Source organism: Excalfactoria chinensis, chromosome 3 (assembly GCF_039878825.1).
Source record: "Excalfactoria chinensis isolate bCotChi1 chromosome 3, bCotChi1.hap2, whole genome shotgun sequence".
Classification (NCBI taxonomy): Eukaryota; Metazoa; Chordata; class Aves; order Galliformes; family Phasianidae; genus Excalfactoria; species Excalfactoria chinensis.
Window position 1 is genome coordinate 91,601,551 of NC_092827.1, and position 22,931 is coordinate 91,624,481.

Below are 22,931 nucleotides of genomic sequence, written 5' to 3' on the forward strand. Positions count from 1 at the left end.
ATAAAGAAAAATCACCCTAAATTTGTATTACCTGAAAAAATTATAAAATCCTTTCTATTGTGCTTCCTTTTTAAGCTACTTAACCAACGCTATGGGTAGTATCTAGAAATCCCGAGCATGTGTAAGTTAGGTTTCTTCCCTTTATGAACTTAAGAGCCTAAATGGACAACACAATCATGTGTTTATGGAAAGAAGTCTAGGACAGATCTGAGAATATAATTCTGTTTCTCAGGCTCATAATCTTGCACACCATCTAAATACAGGCCATCCTGTCCTCAGCTTGTGGGAATTAGAGAAGAGAGTGCAGGCAAAGTGCACACTGATTCGTTATGCTTCCAAAAGACACCACCAGAGGATTTCTGTAATTCTAAGGCACTCCAAGAAGAGAATAAATCAGGAAGTTTCCTCTTCTAATTGCATGAGGAACAGAGCACTGTCCCATTCCTTTGGCAACTACAAAATATGAAGCACAGAAGTTTTGTTTTCCAGAGGGGCTGTGGGTTGAAGACTTTTTTCATTGCACTGCCTGCTTTGCAACCCATCTTATTTTTGTCTTTTAGTTCAACTCACAGCTAAATTGGATGTAAATAAGAGCAGGTGAGATGGGCTGCTTTCCAGTTGATTCTAATCTACCCACATAATTACTAAGAGGCAGGTAAAAAAAAGAAAAAGATGCAGGTATGACAGTGGTGCAAAAAAATGCCCGTCTTTGAAGTCAGTGAACCTCTGATAGTTTAGAGCAGCTGTGATTTAACAACTCTAGTAAACACTGAAGGCCTTCACAAATAACTTTATTCAGCACTCTTAAATGCTTTGCATGTTTTACAGGCAAGTTTTAACAATCTGCAATAGAAAAAAAAAGCTATTAAAAATGCTATAAACTAGAGAAGCAAGAGCAGGTTATGTTATGTAGCAAAGGGTGAATTAACACCTTTCCTGGGAACCAGGCTACTGGCTTTTTGACTTGTAACTCTTACTGGGTAAATGTTTTAGTAATTTAGTGCTTTTCTGGTAATAGTTTTACCTAAAGTAGAGGTTAGGCAAGGAATGTCATGGCAACACAAGGGCCAATGGATCCTTGGGGACAACAATGCTGGGCACTGTGGTAAGTTCCCCTGGCAGGGAGCAAAAGGACAGGATCTTGCCAGCCAGTGCTCATCCCTCTGCCATCACTACAGAAGCCAGGAAGGCCAAGGGCGCTGCTCCCAGTTCAGAGCACCTTGGTGGGACTAGGAAAGTATGTTGGCCTATGGGCAGGGGGCAGGCTCAGGCCCAGTGAGAGGAAGCATGGCCAGATACAGCCTTGGGAGAGCTGGCCCATGGGGCTGGGCCAAGGTCAGGCTACAGCAGCAGCTCACGTACAGGGCTGTGACAGAGCAGGAGACTGTAGTTCTTCAGCATCTCTGGGCAGTGACTGATGGTCCCAGGCTGAGAAGAAATGGGGCCCTCTGCCATGGGCAGGGCTGGAAGAAGACCCCAGGGTCAGGGCCTTTACAGCTTTAGTGCCCTCAAGGCCCTGACAGGGCTAGCAGGAAAGTAAGGAAAGTTTCTGAGTAAAAGGTAAATATTTACATCTAGATCAGTTTCAGCTTCTGACAATGTACATGAATGCATGTGTGAAAAGCACACGCGTGGAGCTCTGCTATTTGCTACAGTAATAAATTAATCTTAATGTGACATGAAATGCTGGGAGTCTGAGGTTCCAGTGGGTCAGAAAGTCATTCGTCCTCAGTGGGTCGTTCAGCCTCAGGATCCTCAGGCAGGACATTGCATGGAGGAACCGTGTATGGTTTTCTGCAGCACGGAGATCTACAGGTGCCAGCTGTGTACCAGGACAATTCATCCACTGTACATTATGGTCCCAGGAAGTGTAACAGCGTAACAGTCATTGCATATACACAAAGCTACCACCTGTGTCATAAATAATTCCCAACACTGTGCATTCATCTTTATTCTCTCATTATTTTAAAGACATTTTATGATGCTGATGGGGAGGGAAAAAAAATTAAACTGCTTTTGACAAGAAATAGACTTTTGTACAAGATCATTCCCTCCCCTTCCAATTTTCTTTTTATGCAGCAGCTGCTGTTGCCAGGCTGTCTTTGTTGCTATGGTGGTGTTTTGTGTGCCAGAATTTTATATTCATTCTTGAAGAGTCACCTGATTGAGTGGCTGTGCCACATAAGTTATCAGCTTTACTCATAAAGATAAAAGGTATATCAGTCTGCTGATGTTATTTACCTATGACATCAATAAATTGATCACATTAAATACAAACATATCTATGGCCGCCGGTCATAAGTTTATGGAAGTACTAATATACAGGTGAATTCTCACAGTAAATGAGTGACTTAAAAAAATCTCACTTGGGGCTATTACCTTTAGTAGGTTTCATTTTTTGACATGACAGTCATTTACAAGGCAGCTTCACTATACCTTGCCTTACATTTGTCTCTCAGTGTATTTGGGTCTCAGTGGAAAGATTTGAGTTTTATAGTCTAAACAAATTGAAAGTCGCCTTTCTCAGAATGACTGTGCCTTTACCAGAGATACAGGGTCACATTTTCTTCCTTTTCTGGAAAGTTGCTCTGTAGAAGTTAACGATCCTGCTCCCACTGATCATTAAAGCATAATTCGGTCCAATTTAAAATGCAATTAGGATAACGTACCTCTGTTGAAGATGAGTTTATCTTTAATCCCAAATCCTGCAAGCACTGGCACTTATGCTTAACTCTCTGTACACCAGGTGCTCCGTTGTACTGAAGCATTTTCAAGTCAGGGCCCACTGCTTCTTTTCTAGATTTACACCAAGAAATTCAGGATAGCAAGTGGCACTGAGGTATTTCACATACATTTCTCTGAAATCAATGTTAAAAAAGCTATCTTTTAATGCACATCACATCATGATACAGTCTTTCAGTACAGCTTTCATTTGATCCAACTTTGATCAATGCTGTAGTGCCTTTCTCATAGCTGCCAACATCCATTTGCACATCTGAACCTAAACGTATTGTGTATTCAGCTTATTTTCTGGGAAATTAAATAGTGACACATAAGCATATGTTATACAAACGGTGGTTTACAAGCATATTGCGTTCTAGTAACTTATTTACACAAGACAATCATTTTACAGTCCAGGCTGAAAAACCAAAAACATGCAGAGGTTATTTCCTGCAGCAATGCAAGACCAGGTGGATCCCACCTGAGAACTACCTGAATAATTTCGCAGCCAAGTTTATTATCATTAGCAATACAACTCCATTTCCATCTCATGAAACTAAAAGAGGCTGAGAAGAATCATAGAATTACAAGGTTGGAAAGTACCCACAAGATCATCTAGTCCAACCATTGCTACTGCAGACCACTAAACCATACCTCATAGCTCCTTATCCAGACACCTCTTGAACACTGCCAGGGACAGCGACTCTACCACCTTCCTGGGCAGGAATTTAAGTAAGAAACAGAATACAGGCAAAACAATCTTGGTATTTCATGAGCCCCACTGTACACTTGGATATGATGTATGTGCTTCTTCCTTTGCCTGACATAAAGCAATCGCTTAATGATAATTGTACTCTTTATGGGTATAACGATCCTGCTGAGCGTAGCCTGTTTCCAGGTCACTGATGCCATGAGAAAAGAAAGTTTCAATTTAGACACAAATAGAATTTAGGCATTTGAAATATGTACTGTGTAGCAAAAAAATGTATCCTTAGCTGGAGCAGAGGCTGATTAAGCAGCACTGATAACACATGAGCTAGCTAGCTGGGTTGGAACTCAATTCCCACTGATTTCTCTGAGCCCGGGATTTCAGCTAACACTGAATATTAAGCACTTTCCAGATTTGTTGCTTAGTAGGCAGTCACAGTGCCATTTCCTTTTGTGCTTCTTCCTCCTCCGAATGCAAAATCCATTATATACTGCCATATAAAAGGCATGTTTCCCTCTGGCCAAATGCCATGTTCTGGTATGCTTCATCAGATTAAGACTGAAAAGCCACAACATTGCTCCAAACAGTTTTTGGTTTTCTTTTCTTTGTATTTGAAATATCATGTCCAAGTAAAACACCTTATGCTGATTTATAGGGTGACCGCCTACATGGTCCTGTTAACAGAACCCCAGAGCTCTGCGGCATCATCAAGTGGTATCACTGAATTGTAACTGTTTTTCCCTAACAGTTCAAGGAAGGCCAGGTCAGGGAACTACATATTACAGCCTTGCTGAGATAACTGCCAGAGATGCCTCCACCTGTGGTAGTTTCACACCTTTCAAACAGCTGGTTTTGGCAGACTGCTGTGAATACAAGTATTGAGGTGAGCGTGGCCTTAGGTGATCATGATCCTGTAGTATCTGTGCTCTTTGCTCTTATTTTCTAAGGATTTAAGTATTTCATTTTTGTTCATTCCTGTAATATATTTTGGGATGAAAAGGTAGTTGTGAAAATGGGACTGAAAAGCTCTCTCCCTTACCCCCATCAAAAGAGACCAATCCCGTACCTACGTCAGCGCAGTCAAACCCTTAAATTGTCATCATTTAACTCACAGCAAATCAACGGGAAATATCAGAGCAACGAATGAGCAGAGTTTCACCCTGACCCATATTCGCATGGCAGGCTGGTAACAGAACAACTGAGCAAATGGAGTAATTGGCTCCGGAACATGACTGTTGTCTGCTGAGACTATTGGAGAGGTGTGGACGCAGATCCCACTAAACACAAGGAAGTTTCTTACTGAAGGGGAGAAGGCTGGAAGAGGCCCAACAAGCTTTAACAACTCAGGAACTAAGAACAAACCTTAGTCCGACGTGGCACCTTTGTAGCTTTCCAATTAAAAACAAAACCAAACAAACAGAAAACAACAAACAAAACCAGAAAGCTTCCTCCCCACTTATCTAATACATATATTTCTGCCGAGTAATTTCTTAAGACACCATTCCTCCGAGACAAAACCTTTCTTCTTTGTAGACATTCTTCCTACACCGTTTGCTTTGTCTACTGTAGAAGTTTGACCTTCCTCCCCAAAATCGTATGGGTCAACTGAAAACCCCTACAGAGAAATCTGACATCTCTTGTGCTGTGTCACCGGGTGCTTTCTATCTAATGTGGCTGCACAGGGGAGTGAAAAGAGACAAAGGCATTTCTGGAGCTCATATAACTTTGTTCTTCAAAAGTTCTTCTTCCTTAGAAACCTTGGATTTAGGATTTTGGTGGGTGAAAGGAGATTTTGCCTTTTTCTTTCTTTTTTTGTGGGCCATAACTGAATTGAATGAAGAAATGAGGAGGAAGCTCCTTCATTTTTGTGAGAGCACAAAGCTTTGGGAAAGCGATTTCACAAAAGTCAAGATGGGAATTGCATGCACTGTCTCCTTTAAGACTCTTTCCTCTTTTGCTGCCCCATTCATCACTTTGGGGTCGCAGTACTGTCCTGCCATTACGCTTTTTATCCTGGAAAAGTGTGCCATGCCTGTTCCTTAAAACAGTGCCCGGCTTCCCTTGTGCTCACACCTCGTGGAGCCTGGTGTCGCCAGGAGGTACTTGTTGTCCACCTCTCCCGTCGGTAGGACAAGCGATTGAGACACTCACCTTTGGTCCCTGTCAGGTTCGCTGGGCCGTTAGCAGGGACACTCGGCTGCCTCTTTCCCGGTGGTTTTCTCCCCCGCGCTGCCACCGGTCTCCCTGTAGCCCTTCAGTGAGGCCGGTGCCTCCGCGTCAGCTCCCCCGGTTTCGGGGCCAAGGGTTGACCACGTGCCACTCCCCCAGCGCACTTCGTGGAAGGCAACTGCCGGGCGCCGGAGGCCGGGGACCGTCCCGCCCCACGGCGGTGCCTCGCGGCAGCCCTGTCCGAGGCCCGTCCCTCCCCCTGGCCCCACGCTCCCCCGAGGGCCGCCGCGGGATCGGAGCCAGCCTAGGCCTCGGCCCGGGGCGCAGGCCCGGGCACTGCCAGGCGGAGGGCGGCGGCTGCCCGCCGTAGCACGGAGGCCGGCCAGGCTGGCGCTCCGCGAGGCGGCTCGGCCGGGCGGCCCCACCGACGGCGGCCCGAGGCCGGCACGAACGACCCCCCGCCGCGCTCCCCCGGCCCGGCCCCGCGGCGAGTCCCCCCGGCGGCGCCGCCGATCCCTCCTGGCCGCGGCCGGCAGGTGGCGCCGCAGCGCTGCCGGCGGGGCGCGCTGACCTCGCGCGGGGGAACCTCGGGGGCCGAGCTAGGCGGAGGAGGGGCGGGCGGGGAGCGGGCAGCGCCGCTCGCGCCGTGCCCTGCCTGCGCGTGTGAGAGCGAGCGGGCGTGTGCGTGGCGGCGAGCGGCGGTATATAGGGGATGTGCCGCCGCATGGCTCGTCCTGGCCGCCGCCGCGCCGGGTTCCTCCTCGGGCGCCAGTGAAGCCTCTCGCTCTCCGGCTCGGCGGCCGCTCCTCCGCCCGCGCCGAGCGCGGTTCCCGGCCTCTCTCCCGGGGCTGTTTCTGGAGCCCCGCCGTCCCTCCCGAGGCGGCCGCCGTCTCCCGCGGCTTTTCCGCTCTGGGGCGAGCGTGTAAATGCGGTGCAGATGGCCGGGGCACAGCCAGGGGTGCACGCGTTGCAGCTCAAGCCCGTCTGCGTCTCCGACACGCTGAAGAAAGGCATCAAATTCGTCAAATGGGACGATGTGAGTAGCTTCGTCTCTCGGGCCGAGCGGCCCGGGCACGGCGCGGCTCCGTAGCGGGCACGGGGCGGTCGGGAGGCTCCGGCTCCTACGGGCGGGCGGAACGTCCGGCCGGGCCGCCCCGCGGGCGCCGTGCCCGCCGAGCGGGGCAGGTGGAGGTGGCGGGGGGCCGGCGGGCGCTCTGCACGGCCGGGGCCCTTGTCCGGGCAGGCCGTCGCCTGGCAGGGTCCGTGCCGCACCGGGGGGCGCTGCTGAAGCGGCAGCCTCGTGCGGCCAAACTTTCTCCGAAGACTGAAGTCTCCTCCGCGCTCGCGTCCCCGGGCCGGTGCGAGCGGTGCTTGCGCTGACTCCTTTCGTCAGCGTCCTCCTGTCCCGCCTTGTTTTATCCTGCACGTTTCCTTTCCTGCGGCTACAGCCTAATTGCTTTTTTTTTTGTTTCTTTCTCCATCTGCTCTTCCCGTTGCCTTTCCCGGCCTGGTGGCGTTGCCCAGCTCTGGGCACGTTATCCCTCGGGTCAAGTTTTCGCGCCCCTCTCTTTCCTTGCTTACTTGGGACACTTAAAATCACACCTGCTTCCCACTTGCTGCTTCCAGTCACTTTTCATTTGCATCGCTTCGTGTAGAGCGGCGTGGTTGTTGCTTTACCGTCAGTAGGGTGCAAGGCTGTACCTGGGATACTGTCAGAGAAAGGTAGCCCTTCTCTGGTCTGCTTTCTTATTGTCAGGTCATGAAAGTGAGAATCATCTGCAGTGGAAAGGGAAAGCGGAGACGATGGGTCCTCTCCTAGCTTTGCTCCTGCAGTATTATGCATCCCGTATGAGGCTGGGTTTTTGTCCGCCAGTTCTGCAAAGGGTGCGTGCCCAAAAGTGTGCCTGTGATGGGTATATAGGGACACAGATGGGAAGGCAGGCTGGAACACCGGGCAGTCTGAGTGTTGTGAGAACTGCTGAGATTAACTTGAGGAATGCGTCACAGCTCTCACACTTTTTCTGGATGTTTGGCTACACTAAAGACTTGCACAACAGCAACTGGAGGGAGAGCAAAGAGGGGGAGAGAAGGGGCAGTGCGTGTGTCTGACAATTGTTCTTATTCTGCTATGTATTGTGGTTTTGCCATTGCTGTCAGCCTGTCCAGGAGCCAAATGTGTAATCCTGACCTCTACAAACCTGTGACAAACGCTTTCAAGGAAGGAAAGAACATCAAAGAAGTGAACAAATTGTAGAGTGGCATTTTATTTACATGGAAAGGCTAATACCTTTCTAATAAACTCAGCAACCTGACCTTGTCCGCAGTAATAAACAGTGCTTTGAAACAGGTTATGATTGTTGAGAGGATAGATGGAACTGGGCTTGAATGACTCGTCTGACAGTCAGAAGGATTGCCTTTGGTCTATTTCTTTTTTTTCTCATTAGCGTATAGGCAAAATAACCTCAGCCTTTGCCAGTGTAGTTGTATTTTTGGTAAGCTACCAAGATGTTTACACAGATAAACGCAGGGGTCAAGTGAATGGCGATTTATGTCTCCAGAATGGGACTCCGAGCAATTAGGCAACAATTGAAATGATTTGCATGCAATTTCCACAGCATTGTACTGCCTACTTAGATTAGCCGTAGGATGTCCACTGTGCATGGAGAGCACCTGCTTCAAATTCTGTATGCCGTAGGCTGAATGGGAGATCTTCAATTTTAAATGTCAGCATTGCAGTAATAGAAAAAGGGCTAAGATGCCAATAAGTGTACCCTTTGGGTTAAAGGTGATAGTGAGCCACACGTGGGTATTGCCTGGAATATGTTACTGAGGGAGTTCTGTTGTGTTGAGGGAGTGCTTTTACCCACTAATTCAGGGAGACTGTGGACATTGATGCGTATTGAGCCTCACTTGTGTGATGCAGAATACTTGTGTTAACTTGTTGCTGACCATGCACTGTGTATGTATGCACGTTGCCCTCCTAGTCCTGAGTTTTGCTCATGGTATTTTTTTTCTCAGTGGCAAAAGCATCATGAAATCAGACTTCAGGGGAAATTAATCTCTTTTGGCATTCTGGCTATAAGGAGATCTGTAGACCAATGCACATTTAGTGACTTTGAAAAGTGCTGGACCCTGAGTAGCCAGTAACTACTTCAGAGTATTTGTTTTCTATCAAATGAATCTGGTTGTAGAGCTGTAAAGAATGACGATCATTAATCTGAACCTCTGTGGTCTGTTGTGCAATGACACATGCACCAGCTCTGAGTGAAACAATAGGCTATAGCGAGGAATGGTGAGCTACAAAATGTACCAGTGAAATGGAATTGACCACGATGAGTGCTTTGGATCTGCTGTGCTGTTCACAGGGCTGATCAGAGAAGCTGGGCTTGTTTATGGCTCACAAAGAGTGAATGGGAGTCCGATCCTGTGTTCCTGTTGTAGGCAATACCCTTTCAGTACGCTTTCTTGCTGTCTTGTTTTGCACATGGCTCTACAGACTTTTTCCTTCACTTCTCATAAAGCAGAGGAGGTTTTTTTGGCCATTCCTACGACTTGAACCAAGTTTCAGCCCAGAGCAAAGTTTTTTCAGCTGATAGAAATTAAAACACTGAAAAAAAACAACAGAGCTTTTACAAAGTGAGAATGCAGAAAGGATTTTAACCAGGGCACGAGAGGCGTGTAAGGAATTTCTTGGTGTATGGAGTAATGGTTGTTAAAGAATGTGTTTGGTAGCTTTCAGAAGGATGCTGCAGGGCGCTATGTGGAACACGTGTGTGAAAAGCAGCAGCGGTGCACACTTGGAAGCAGAGCCACCCCTGCACACCCCATCCTGAACTTCTGGTAGCTCTGTGCCTGATTGATAACTCTGAGGCTGCTGGTACATAGCTGGGGGTCTGATGTTGTTACATGAGCGTCCCCTCTGAGGGAGAGCAGGGAGGCATGCTATGTACTCTGTGGGAACCTTATCCAGTGCCTGCATCTCCTCCTGCCCTGCCCCCCCAAGCATGAAGGTAGTCCACTTGGAAAGAGAAAAGCCTTACCTGAGCCTTGCTAAGATCCTAGCAGAGGGGAGGCAGGGTTTGTCATCTCAGGGTTAAATACAGGCGGATGGAAGGCAGGCAGTTCAGGAACCTTGATGTTCCATTTCCTCCTCAGACCATTTTCAGTTTCTGAATTGTGAAAACATCAGAGACAATTAAAGAGTTTTGGCTTTGCAGGTCAAGTCACATGTTTGCTCATGGGCATTGGCTGTAATGTCACTTACATTCAGCCGTGTAATGCCTGCTAGATTCTTCACAAAGTAAATTGAGTCAGAATGTGAAGCACTAAAGTCCAACTGACTGCTATCCCGTCTTTTTGCTTTCCCTCGCTATTTCTCTTTTAATCTCTAACAGTCCTATAGTCAAGAAAACACATCTTAGAGTTATCGTTCTTGATATTTGCATTGGGTTCACAAAGTACTGTAAGGAAATGGCTGAAGTTTAAATGAGTGGAAGACAAAAGTGACTGGCTTTGTAGGGTTCTTGGGGATGCATGGGAGTGCGTGTCTGGCTTATGGTACCTGCTTCCTGAGCTTCTTCATTCTGCCTTTGGGATTTTTATAACCACTTCTCCTTTACTGCCATAAAGAGACAGTGAATTTCCTAAGTACTGGTGTGTGGTCTTTAAACAGATGAGCTCTGATGCTCTTAGAGAGAAGCAAGGACTGTGAAAGGAGAGGGAAGGCTTGAAGAGGAGCTGCCTTGATTCATTCAGCTGTGGTGAAACTAAGGGTTGTAATAGCTGTTCCTGATGAGTTTTAAAACAGTCTAAAATGAATAAACAAAAAAGCTGCCATTAAGTCTATGGGTGAAGCTGTTCTGTAGGTGGTTGAATTTAGTGCAGGTATGTTGCTAGCTGAAGAGATCAATGAAACCTGAGTATAAAGGACTTCCTCAGCGCTGATCTGAATGAAGCCTGAAGGGGCTCAATCATGCCTTGGCTGTGTCATCTTTTTGCAGTGAGAACAAGATGGGTATGACTGAGTTAACAAAGAGCTCAACAGCACAGCCGAAGTTTTCCAAACGCAGTAATTGGCATACTGAAGCAAGTTAATTCAGAAATAGGTTTGTTTTTAGCTCTTGCTTAAAGGCATTCTTATCTTCACTGGTGATAATATGTACTTTACATGAAGAATTGGACTGGTTTCTCTGTGGCTTATGCTATTTACTTTTAATAGCAAGTTAACCATTGCAGTGAGTTAATGCATCATTACCTAAGTTGAGGGGTATGATTTCCTTTCTAATTAGAGGAAATCTTTAGTTACTGAAACAAAACTCCTGGTAGATAGTATTGGTTAGTGGCTGCAACATCAGCTATTTCAGCGAGAAGCAAAAATGAGCCGGCTCTTCTAAGCTCTATTTTAATACCACATTTCTCGTAGAGCGCTTCTTTGCCTTTATGAGCGTTTTTGAGTTCAGATGAGTGCTATGTGGAGTTTTCAGGCTTTATTTGTTTGGAATCTTTTCAAGAAGATTATCTGGTGTATAGGGATACATTTACTTGAAAGTTTAAAGGAGATGGAGCATCCAAGTGTTGTTGTTAATGATGAGCTGAGAACAAACAGCAGAAAGAAGACCAGAAATCTTCAGAAGGACTTGAAGATGTTGGAGAAATAGAAAAGCTGGTATAGCTTCCCCTCCTCCCCAACCTGTATTTGTTTGAAACTCAGCACAAAGTCTTTCACTGCAGTGTATTACAGAGACTGTGGAAAAACAAGCAACTATTGTTCTCTGTATTTGAAACTAAAACAATAAGCAGAAAATAGTTTATTTATTTATTTATTTTTCCTGAATGTTTTCAGCCTGGAGGGGAGAAGTTAGTCAGACTCTTTGGATTCTTTATTTCATTGGTTTTCTGTTCTTTGTCGCTCATCTTCATGTAATAGACAAGTACTGGCTCTGTGCTATCTAAAATATTTAACCTAAACGAACAGAAGTTGTGGTTTGGGTAGTTTGCAACGTGGGTGATTTATCAGATTGCTTTACATTTCTTAATATTAAGCTTTTCAAGAGGAAAGTATCTGTCCTGCAGGGTGAATACGTGTGTTCCACAGAAGATCTGGAGAAGCCTTTGTGTGGTTTAAGCTGCAGGTAATATCTGCTGTTGTAGAGTCAGAGCATTTGGAGTGTTACTAAATATTAAGGAAGGTGAAAACTGGAACACGGCTCTTGTCAGCAAATGAGAATCCTATGTGAAAGGGAAATTAAGAGTGAACTGAAGCTGTCTCCTGCATGCACACTGTCTATGTTCTTAACTTCAATGTTTGAGTGCTTCAGACTTCTTATTCTTTTTACCAAAAAAGACTGTGGTGAAATAAACTTAATCATTATGGAATCTTTTAATGTGTTATAAAGTAAATGCTTCATAAGCATCTCTTAATCAATTTTCACAAGAACCATTAGATGACAAACTGTGTTCCCAATTGGTCTGTTTTAGATTAAAAAAAAAATAGACCAACATTAAAAACAACTAATTTTTAATTTGTGATTAGATACCTTGGACCTCATTTTCAGACTGCATCGTTCAGTCAGATGTTTGGAATGACTCCCCAGTGAGTTCAGATGAATTTGGGCTCAGCATCTCTAAAACTTAGATAACGAACCACGGAAACACAATTCTAGTTTTCCCTCAAATTGGAATTCTGCATTTATGCCTATGGACAGGTTGGTTTAATTTCTTTGCTCATCACATAAGAGCTACCCGACAGAGATAAGATCATCCCAGTTGACATTTGGCTACATACCTTTCTTTATTCCTTTCTTCTTGCCTGTCTAATTTGTAACTCCTACAACAAATAAGGACAGATGCAAACTGCATGAAATAAGGCTGTAATTAGCCCAAGATCATGGACACCTTGAGAAAGGAGGCAGGGGTTGTCTACTTCTGAGGAACAAATCCTGCTTGAGGTAGCTCTTAAAATTGCAGGAAGTTAGTCTTAATTACCAGAGCACCGACTCCTGTCATGTGGTGCCATCAGTGCAGTTGCTCCAGGGTTTAACCACTGTAATGGTGAAGAATATTTCTCTGTGTGTCCCTGTTGAACAAGTGGGACTTCAGTTTGTGAGTCCCTGCTTTCATTTTTAGTCTTGTGTCCAGTCCTATTTCATAACTGCATTCCATTTTTGATTTCCTGTCCTGCTTCCAACCTCCAGCTCTTATTTCACCTTCTCCAGCCTTCTGTTTTAGCAGGTTGTTCCTTTACAAGGTTATCAGGGAGTGGGCAGTTTATTCCTCCCTTCTTGGTAGTTCATCTGTCAGACTGAAGAAGGAAGCTGTTGGGATTAATAGGGCAGTGCTGTAAGCCCCATCTGTAGCAAGAGATGATCGTAAAACTTGTCTGCTTTTCTTTTAAAGATCTGTTGATATGGATTTTCACTGGAGTGTTTATAGGGAGCGTTATCAGTATCTGCATGGTTTATTGAAACTCATCTGACTTACGATCTTGCAGTTGAGGAGGTACATGCAGCATGTCATTTCCTTGTAGGATCCATTAGGAACTTATTTATGATGGGATTGATTCACTGTTTGCATCACAGGTGCGCTATTGACGTTCTCTGATCATTTGAATGCTGATTTGTGCTTGGCATAAAACATGGTGGTGATATCTGCCTTAGCACATAATGAATGAAGTACAGAGAGTTGGTGGTCAGTACTATTGAAGTGGAGGTGGCACTCTTTGCTCACTGATGTTGGATGTGGCTTAGGAGGCCCACGCCTGAAATTAGACCTTGATCAGTTGGTTACTGCACATTTGCACATTGATCTTTTATGCCTGTGTTCTGCAGTGATAAGTATCATGGAGTTCTGTCATTTTGAAACCTCTTTGTTTAAAAGTACAGAACGAAGAATATTGCTATTGCAGGGTATTAAGCTGTGCAGCCTATTAGGAGGCTACTGAAAAGCAATAGTACAGAACAAACCACGTTACTTATTTGAGGCTGTGAAGTTGGTAATAAAATGAATGCACTTCAGGATGCAGGTGTGTCTTCTGGATAACAAATGACATTTCTTTCCAGACAGCAGAATGTTTTTGTAAATAAATGCACCAAACAATTGGCATTTGAAATAAGTTTCTAATTCAAAACCTTGAAGCACTCTTTTTCTTGCGTGGAAAGTCTCATTTTCAGCATAACCTTTTTGATCGTTGCCTAGCTTTGCCATCCCTGATTGCAAAGCAGCATAAAAGCCACAGACCTCTTCCATGTGACTGAGCCTGCTGTGTTCATATGGAGCGGGCAGCACAACATGCAGGCCTGACTCAAGGGGCTTATTTCCGTCCTGCTCCCAGATCTAAGTGGTCTGGCTCCTAGTGGCAGGGACTTCAGAAGGCTTAGCAGTTATCTTTTAGAACATATAAAACATTCTGCACACGGCTTTTATTGCTGCTGTTAACTGCGTGGAAGGCTTCCTAAGACTTATGTACACAGAGCTACGTATACAAAGTTATTCTCTGATCCTGTGTTTGTGTAGTGTGACAGAGTGAGGTTCTTGTGTTCACCGGTGTATTAATTATGTTCTGCTTAGTGTCAGAGTAGTGTAGCTAGTTTAGCAAATGGGCATAATGCATGGCTGCTTTTTTATAGTTACTTTTAATATAAAATCTTTCTGGAGCACAGTGGATCTTAAATTAACTCAGCATTATCCTTATCATGATGGGGCTTCCTTTATGTCACCTCAGAGATACTAAGGCTCTCCTCCCAGCCCCCACTTTTTTGAGTCTGATTATAGTTGAAACCTTACAGCCCACGTCTAGGAAAGTATTGCTTTGACAGCTACATGTCATCAGCACAAGCAAATCCAAACAGCTTTGGGGCTGAAGCAGCTGATTTGAAACGATAAACCACCGCAACTGATTAATGTTAGACATAATCTCTTCATGCCTGTCTGTTTCCTATTGCTTCAGTCTACTTTTGTCCGTCCCCCCTGGGTGTATATGTCTTATGACACTGCAGAAGGAGTCTTATTCTTTCCTTATTTTGCACGGTTATGAGTAGACTGTGTGGAACATGAAACAGGAAATATGAAATAGGATGAAAAAGGAGAGTTATCTCAGAGCAGAGTCAGCGGTGCTGTGTGTACAGCCTTGATCCCAGCTGGGACGCGGCCCACAGCACCGACTGGGACAGCTGCACTTGTTCCCAACCTCTGAAAGCTCATGTGGAGCCATGTGGGGTATCGAAGTACTGGGACACAGTTAATCCCCAGATCTTCCAGTGACAACAAGGATTTGTGCACTCACTTAAAAGTTTGAGTTTATATTTCTTCTTGGTATAGAATTTCCTTTGGTTTTGTTTTCTTTTTTCCTCCAGCGTAAGAGAGATACACACTCGCCTTCTCTGTTTTGTGAACGCCCGCTATTGTGACTTTGTTACTCCATCACCAAGTTCTGCAGTGATAACAAAATATAGGAAAGTGTTATCTTTCTGCCTCAGAAATGACACTTTATACGATCTTGTTTATGGGCCTGCCACCTCCAGCAACTTTATTTGCATTTGAAGTGCTCCTTTCCCCTCCCCAAATAATGAGAACCAACAAATGCCACTGTTACTACAGAAGCAAACAAACAAAAAAAGCAACAGAAAACCTCCACAACTAAATGCAGTTGATATTTTTGATCTGAGTGCATTAGAGCCTGATTTGTTTTTCTCAAAGGAATTTAGGCTGACCTCACATAATGCTGCTTTGGAAGTAGGTGGATGCTAGAGCTGTAAAATACCTATAATGCTTCAACTGAAACATGCATTCTGTTTGAGGAGGTACTTCGGTTTCCTGTAGAGATAAGGCATAAGCTATTTTTCATGGCATGTCTTCCTCCTCTTTTCTGTGCTCTCTCCATAGCTTTTAGTTGAATGCAGCAGAAAGGTAGGGGTCTGAAGGCAGCAGCGGTGTTTTTACATATGTACTAAAAAGTGACAGAGCAAGGATAGGAGGAATCCTGTTATGACCAGGCTACACGGATTTCAGTTATTGTTCGGTATCGGAGAATCCCAGTGAGTGAGAGATGTAATGAACACCCACCTGTGGGAAAGGCTTCAGTTTGAGCCTGTGTCTCCTGGGCCAGGTGCCAGTCTGAAGATATGTTAGTAGGAAATCAGCCCTCCTTAATGTTAGTATTTGCAAAGATGCTTGTTTTCAGATTACCCAGACCATGTATCTTACCATAGCAAACAGGTTTTTAGTTGATCTGGGAGAATATATGTACTTCCATTACTGAAACCGTCAGATTGGGATTGTTGTGGTGTTTTTTTTTTTGTTGTTTTAAATACAGTAATTGACAGGAGCCTTACTGTAGCATAATAGGTACTATTTGAGTTTTCTAGGCAAATTTAGACTTTAGATGTTAAATAAAGCTTGTAGGCATTTAGCTTGGTCTATATATAAAAGTTAATCTGGATTCAGATAGGATTTCTGATAACTGTAGTACTTGATTATATGGACTCTCGTTTAACAGTGTTATGCCTGTTTAACTCCATTTCTAGCTTTTCTGGAAATATTCCATGTGTTGATAGGTCTGGAGTTAGTTAACACTGTCTCCTAAGTAAAGGAAAAGCATTATGTCAGAAACATGGAAATTAGGCAGGTGATACTAAATTCTCTAGTGGTACCCTGCAAGGGTGTACCTTCAGGGTATTATTGCAGTTCATTAACATGGGTGGCAAAGTAGCTTGTGCGTAATTACATGGTATGTGTGCTGATGTGTTATTTGTTTTTTTTTCATCTAGGATTCAACTGTTGTGACTCCAATTATACTCAGAACGGATCCACAGGGATTTTTCTTCTACTGGACAGATCAAAACAAGGTAAGAGGGAATGATTCCTATTCTAGAATGGTTGTTTCTGTTTCTGGTGGTGTGATGGGCAGGAATTAGGAGGTTTTGCATGCCAGTTCTGACGTAATAGACAAGCATTGTGTCAGCATATGTTCCTTTGCTCTTCTGGGGCACAAATATAAACAGGCCTGTGGCTCATCTCTAGTGCATAAAACATGGAGAGAAGGGAGAAATTCTGGAGTTCTGCTGTACACTGATCATATGCAGCCATGTTAATGGTCTGATGGCCAATGAGATGTGAAACGTTTTTAGTTTACTGGCAGGGATCAATTTAGCATGCTGTTTTGTTTCAGAGTTGTGGTTTCTCTGTTTTGCCTTCCATACACTGAGGATGTTGCCTGTGGTGCATGGCAGGTCTTGGAATACCCAAAGGCCAGAGCTCCCTTTGAATTTGTCCTTGTGCCTCTCTACTCCCTGGCTGTGCCGGTTAAGGCACGTCACTAAATTCTTACTAATCCTCACTGGACACTTACTTTCTTTTAAAAACATTCCTGCTTGCTTAGATCACTAATATGGCTGGGAAGCTGTTGGGAAGATCATGGCTTGATTCATCTCAGCCTTACACCACTTTTACATCTGTGTCACCCCTTGAAATCAGCCCTGTTGTGCTTCCAGCTGTTGGAGGCTATGGAGCAGCAGCAGGGTTAAAGCATCGGTACCCCCAGTAACTGGGTGGAATTTGTTTCTTAAAGATTATGAAAAATATAATGTCAAATTACTGTTGCAGTTGTTAGAGCAAAATGCTGTATAACAACTTGAAATAAGTTTTCTACAGATGAGTTTCCAAGTACTCACTGAGTGGTTGTACCTGTTGCCTGTTGGAAACCTGGTGGTGCTGGAGCTTTGGCCTTATTTTGAAGTGTATGCCAAGATGACTAAATATGTAGCTGTGCTATTCTTCCACTGGAAACTCTTTTTTTCCATTGTGTAGCTGCTTTTCACAAGTTCATGCTGATTTTATGTTTAGATACCAATGCAGAAATTACTTAAGGAGGTAGCAACCATTGCATGAGCAGAATGTACAGTCAATTTACTGTTGCATTAGATCATATTTATCTTCCTGTGTTTGCTTTTTAGAGGAGGTGGAGCACAGTTTTGAGTCAGTGTATTTGAAAGTCATGTTGTGGAGCTGCAGTAAAAACCTTGCCTCTGTGCTTCTGCAAGGTGATTCTGGTTAATAGCATGTTCATGCATTGACAGTCCAGTGTTGTGAAATCACTGTCCAAAGATGGATTCCCAAAGAAGTTGAAGGATATGTCTGATTTATACCAACCCAGAAGCTGTACCAAAACACAGCACAGTCTACTGATTTGTCCCTTCCATTGCATAAACTAATTTTTTAAGTTGAAAAATAATGGCAAACTTTGTAATAATAAATGGAAAGCGAGAGTTGATTGGAAAGTTTATTTAACTTTTAATATATTTGGCACTGAGGCCTACTTCAGTTTCCTACTGTTGTCTGTAAAAACAATGTCTTGAAGCAATTCTGAAGAACAGCTATTTATAGAATTGTTGTTCTCATATTCATGAAAAAATGTATTTATAATGCCCTGAGCGTTTTTTAAGAGGTTGGGTATTTGTACAAGAGACGTTAAGTGTCAGTTTGATTTTAAGACTTGCAAATCAAGCCTCTGTGAAGGATGGCAAAAGGGATTTTTCTGGTTAATAATTCATGACAAGGAGGTAAGGCTCATTTCTACACCCCATTATAACAGCGTCTAGTTAAAGAGTAAACATTTCTAGTGGGGTGCTAATGCTGCAAAGACTGGGAAGGGAACGCTGCTTTTTGCTGTTGCAGAGAGCTGGTTGGGTTTACTGTGGAATTACAAATGTATTAAAAAGGGAGATTATAGGAAATTCTCTTCATTTCCTTCTTTGTACAAGTGGTGATAACAGTGGAACCACTTGAAGAAATAGTATCAGAAGAACAGAGCCTCTATGTGATTGCTTTCTCTTTTTCTTTTTAACCTAGTTATTATTTTTGAAGCAACTGTCTTTTTGTCATAACCAGGCCTGTTGCTTTCTGAATAGGGATGGATTGATCTTGCATCAACAGAGTGATAAACTGTGAGAAGAGTGCTTGTGAGCATAGATTGTCTGACACGTTTTCCTGGGCAATCTCTGCATGCAGACAGGGAGATGAGGCATGAGTGGCAGCTGTCTTTCCAGCCATTTTGTTGGCCTGTTTACCAGACACTCAACAAAGTGGTAAATTACTGACTGAACAATGATGTGGCTTTTAAGTTGGACATCTAGCTCCATTGCTTCCTGTTGCTTTGTCAGTGAAGATATCTTCAAACAAACAAGTAAAAAAAAAAAAACAACCCACAAACATTTAAATAGATATAAAATACATAAATGTTATTCTGCTTGTTAAATTTTTATTTAACTTAGGGCACAGATGGTTGTACCTGTGCAACTTTCTCTAACTTGCTGAGCTGTGCCTTGCATGCTTTTCTTGTTTTCTCTCTGCAAAGAAAGAAAAGTAATGCATGGTGTCTGATGTCTGGCAGTGTATCTGGAGTCCTTTAGTTTGAGCTCTGACTACATGAAGAGCCAAGCTCCTGGTGAGGATATGCATTACTTTTCATGTATAGGATGGATGTTAGCATTTCTCTTCCTCTATCTGACAGTTTCAGGCAAGATAAACAGAAAACTGCTCAGGATTCCTTCAATGGGAGATACACATCCATCTGCCTTGCTTCTTTCCTTCATGGCTGTGTATATTTTGACCATTTGAATATGTTTGGACAAAGATGTGTCCTGCCAGATACCCAGGCCTGGCACTGCTACTTTTGGACATTAACAGGTTTTGTATTAAAAAGTGCCTGGTGCTATTTCTGTTTAAATGACTTTTATCAGCAGAGTAAACAGTAGCCTAAATGCAAATGTGTTCTTCTGATCATGTGCCATTTCTCTTTGATTTTTATGTGCTAGTCTCACCTTCGCTGCCTATCCTAGTATGGTCTCAGCTGCGGTGAAGGTCTGCTAAGCGAATCTGTTGAAGCTCTGATCTTGCAGTTTGACAGGAGCAATGTGGTTGCAGTTTGCAAACTGCAAATCTTGCAGTTTGATACGTTACTGCATGTTTGCATATCTAAGCAGATTTCGCTGTCACCAGTAAAGATAATACTTCAAAATAGTGTCATACGTAGCATTTTGCTATGTTTTTCCTGATAATGAGGAAATTAAAAACCCTTTCATTTTAAACAGATGGTAGGACAACGTTCTGATTTCAATTGTAGCTTTCAGTGTTAAGGTCTTCTTTTAATGAAGGTTCTGCAGTATTTGCTTCACCTGTATGCAGACTGCTGGTTGGTTTCAGTTCTTTAAAAATGAAAAGCTCAAGTGACAAGCTTGTATCTCTTACATACCTTATTGTTTTGGTAAAGCTTCTTCTCACTGTAGGAAAACCAGACAGTATTCATTGTATTGTGTTGTGTTTTTATGACCTGAGTAAAACATATCTTGATTCCTTGCTGCTACTTAAAAAACAGAATGTCGCTTCTTTCATTTGTTCTTATTCATGAGCGTTGCAGAAAGATAAATTGAAACTCAAGCAGGTGAAGAGAAAGTCTGCTAGAGTAAAAAGGAGTAATAACAGAAAACATTTCTCAGGAAATGAGAAGATGCTGCAAGTGTTAGGTGTGATTAGGCTGCCAGCACAGCTAGAGAAGGACAGTGATGCTCGTCTGAGTGTATCAGTGGATGAATAGGCAGAATGGGACCAGAAATATGTATTGTTGGCACTTTGTGCACTTACTTTTTTTGCATCCTATAGCTGGAAGTTGTATAACACAGATGTTAGAAGTTACCTACAGGCTCAGCAGCTCTGGCTTTGTCTTAAAAAGAAAAAAAAATAAACAAACTGAGTATAGCTCCTTTACTTTTTCCTCTGGCAGGGGTAGAGCTGTTCATATATGTAAACATCACTGACAAAACTGGTACCAATATGCTATAGCTAAGCCACAGAATATGAGCTTGCTGCAAAAGCCTGTAGCAAGACTACTGTGATCTGAGTCAGATCTTCCTCATTTCGTAAGACTGCACAGTGTGATTCTGTGTATAATGGGAGAGTTGTTTTGGCTTCAAAGGTCCTTTCTCCTCATACATCCTGAGGTGACTGTATCTGGGCCTGAAAACCCAATGGGAATGGCTGAGTGAACACGTGAAGTAGAGACCTGGAGCTGTGCCCATATAAGTAGGAGTTGGTATGCAAATACCTGGGCCTTTGCCTGGGTTTTGTGGTCATCTTGTTTGATAAACTGATGTGTAATGTCAGGAGCTGCTGTAATGGTGTGAGGAACTGGAGACCAGGGACATCATTGCTTGAACATGTTATGGAATTTTTAGATAAGAAAATGACAGGCAAATATTAGCATCTGAAGTTGTGTAGCTGTCAGGTTTTTAATGCGAAATGGAAGATAATCTCTTCAAGGATGCAACTGCATGCTAAGGAACTGCTGAAGCCACTCAGTTGGGCAGTGCAGGCACTGGAAGGTGAAATCTTGTAAGTAAGCTTTTCCTCCACAGATGATACATAAGTAAAAGAAACAGAACAAAGATCAAACTGACAATAGATAATCTAACTGATCTGTGAGTGTACAGGCTATGGGCACTAGTGCTCACTTGAAGCAGCTGAGGTTCAGTGAAACATTGAAAGATTGAGCTTCTAGTTCTGATTGCAGCCAGAATGGCTGTCCTGGAAAGTTCACTTGCATGCACGTGCTTGCACTCTAGTACAGAATTAACTCCTATCATACAGCCGAATCAGCTTAGCAATGATTCACAGTCACCTGGAAGTTGCAGCTTGTGGATTTTTCAAACTGCTAAAGTTCACTATGCGAGTGGAATAGAAGGAGGTGAGGAAGTTGTTAGAGGGTTCCCATAGGTAAGTGAAATGGAAGGAAGTAGTTCATGGAAGTCAGCTTCCCATCAGTCTGATTTTATTTTTAAAAGGAAATATCTCTGATTTCAAAACATGGAAATTGTTCAAGGCTCGTTGGGGAAATGGTACTACATCAAAAACAGAGGATCTCTAATGAGCATTTCCCACTACTAAATATCTCCTTTGTCACTATGAAGAAGGCAGGAATAGAAAATAAGGCTTGGATCTAATGCGCAATATAGATCCAATATACAGTTTTTGAAATGAGGAGTCTGAAGAATGTGAATAAGGGATGGTGATTCCAGGCAGCCTACAACCTTTGGAAATCCAAATGTAGGCACTTCTGAGTTCTTGGTACTGAGATCAATCCTAAGACGTTTTGTGGTATGCAAGGATATTAGCTTTGCTAATATGAATGAGTGAATGATGAATTATGACTTTCCTTTAACAAGGAGATTCCATGTTGTCTTCTGTTGAAATAGGTTGAGGGTGAGGAAGTTTTGGTAAATGTTTAACATTTAAAACTACGTGTACTGGAAAGGTGAATAGTGTGCAAGCAGCAGTTGTGGTCTGGCTGTTGAAAACTGATTGCCACTTTCAGTTTAAATACCTTGAAAACTGGTGGCTAAGTCCACTCGTGAGTGTACCCTGAAGTGGCATTTATGGGTATCCATGTCCAGCTTTCAAATGCTTTGTGCCTGAGGTAGAAATTTCTCTATGATTCACACCTCTTGAAGTCGTAACACTATCTAATGTGTCAGTAGATACTTGGCCTTAATAAACAGCAGTGTACGTTACTAGGTTTTGGCTGGGAGTCAGAAGGCATGGTTACCTGTCATGGTTGGCCATAACTTGGCAACAGGGCTGCTTTGCCTCCTGTTCTGCAGTGTGCTGACTATGTTTGTTAGAGGAAACCTCTGTCCAAAAAACTGGCTTCTAGGACATGAGCTTGTCTGATTGCTGGGAGTTTAACTGATCTGTCAGAGTGTCTGTCAGATGCTTCTCTGCTGTAGGGGTGCAAGCTGAGATTCTTGTGCTTCCTATCCCAATTGTCTCCCACCCCAACTATGCTTTCATATATATATATATATATATATATATATATATATATGAATATATATGAATATATATATATTATTCTTAAACACATTAGCAGATGCTGTACTGAAAATAATGATCTTTAAATAAAGTATGTTCTGTCTCTATAAGCTCGATCTTCCTCTGTGATTGTGTGTATTCTACTAGTAGTCAGTTTTGTGCGATAAATGTTTGAAAGGGTCTTTTTTTGTTTCTTTTTTATTTATTAGAAGATTGATAAAAGCTTTTGAACTACAAGTAATAAATGTCCACATAGCTTTCAGTTTTCTACTAATATATGCCTTACTTGCATTAAGTTTTTTTGCCATTAAAAATGTATACTTGACCTTGCTTTCCTCTCCTGCAGTCTTGGTGTATTGTACAGCAGCTCTGCACACTTGCAGTTTGCATCACAGAACAGAAATGACAAAGCCCTTAGCCTTGTACTCTGCTGCACAGTGTGATTTCCTCCTTGTTGTGGAGTTAGTGTATGTGG

At 43.2% G+C, this 22,931-nt stretch overlaps 1 protein-coding gene and 1 long non-coding RNA gene across 4 annotated transcripts in view; one reads left to right on the forward strand and one right to left on the reverse strand.

Annotated features, from left to right (window-relative positions):
* Nucleotides 1-773: 773 nt before the first annotated feature.
* On the reverse strand, nucleotides 774-6,030 carry LOC140249456 (uncharacterized). Of its 2 annotated transcripts, none has more exons than XR_011903015.1 (3): nucleotides 5,582-6,030; nucleotides 2,670-2,858; nucleotides 774-1,822 (listed from the first exon to the last, which is right to left on the reverse strand). It is a non-coding gene; the product is annotated as an uncharacterized lncRNA (long non-coding RNA). The 2 variants fall into 2 exon arrangements; XR_011903014.1 differs by having other exon boundaries at nucleotides 829-1,822; nucleotides 2,670-2,796.
* A 230-nt stretch (nucleotides 6,031-6,260) lies between these two features.
* Nucleotides 6,261-22,931, forward strand: part of PLCB1 (phospholipase C beta 1) — a 359,203-nt gene continuing 342,532 nt past the window's right edge. For both annotated transcript variants that reach the window (XM_072331035.1, XM_072331034.1), the window contains exons 1-2: nucleotides 6,261-6,635; nucleotides 16,363-16,440. In XM_072331035.1, coding sequence (XP_072187136.1) covers nucleotides 6,537-6,635; nucleotides 16,363-16,440 — 177 coding nt within the window. In that variant the 5' untranslated portion in view covers nucleotides 6,261-6,536. The remainder of the gene's footprint in view (nucleotides 6,636-16,362; nucleotides 16,441-22,931) is intronic.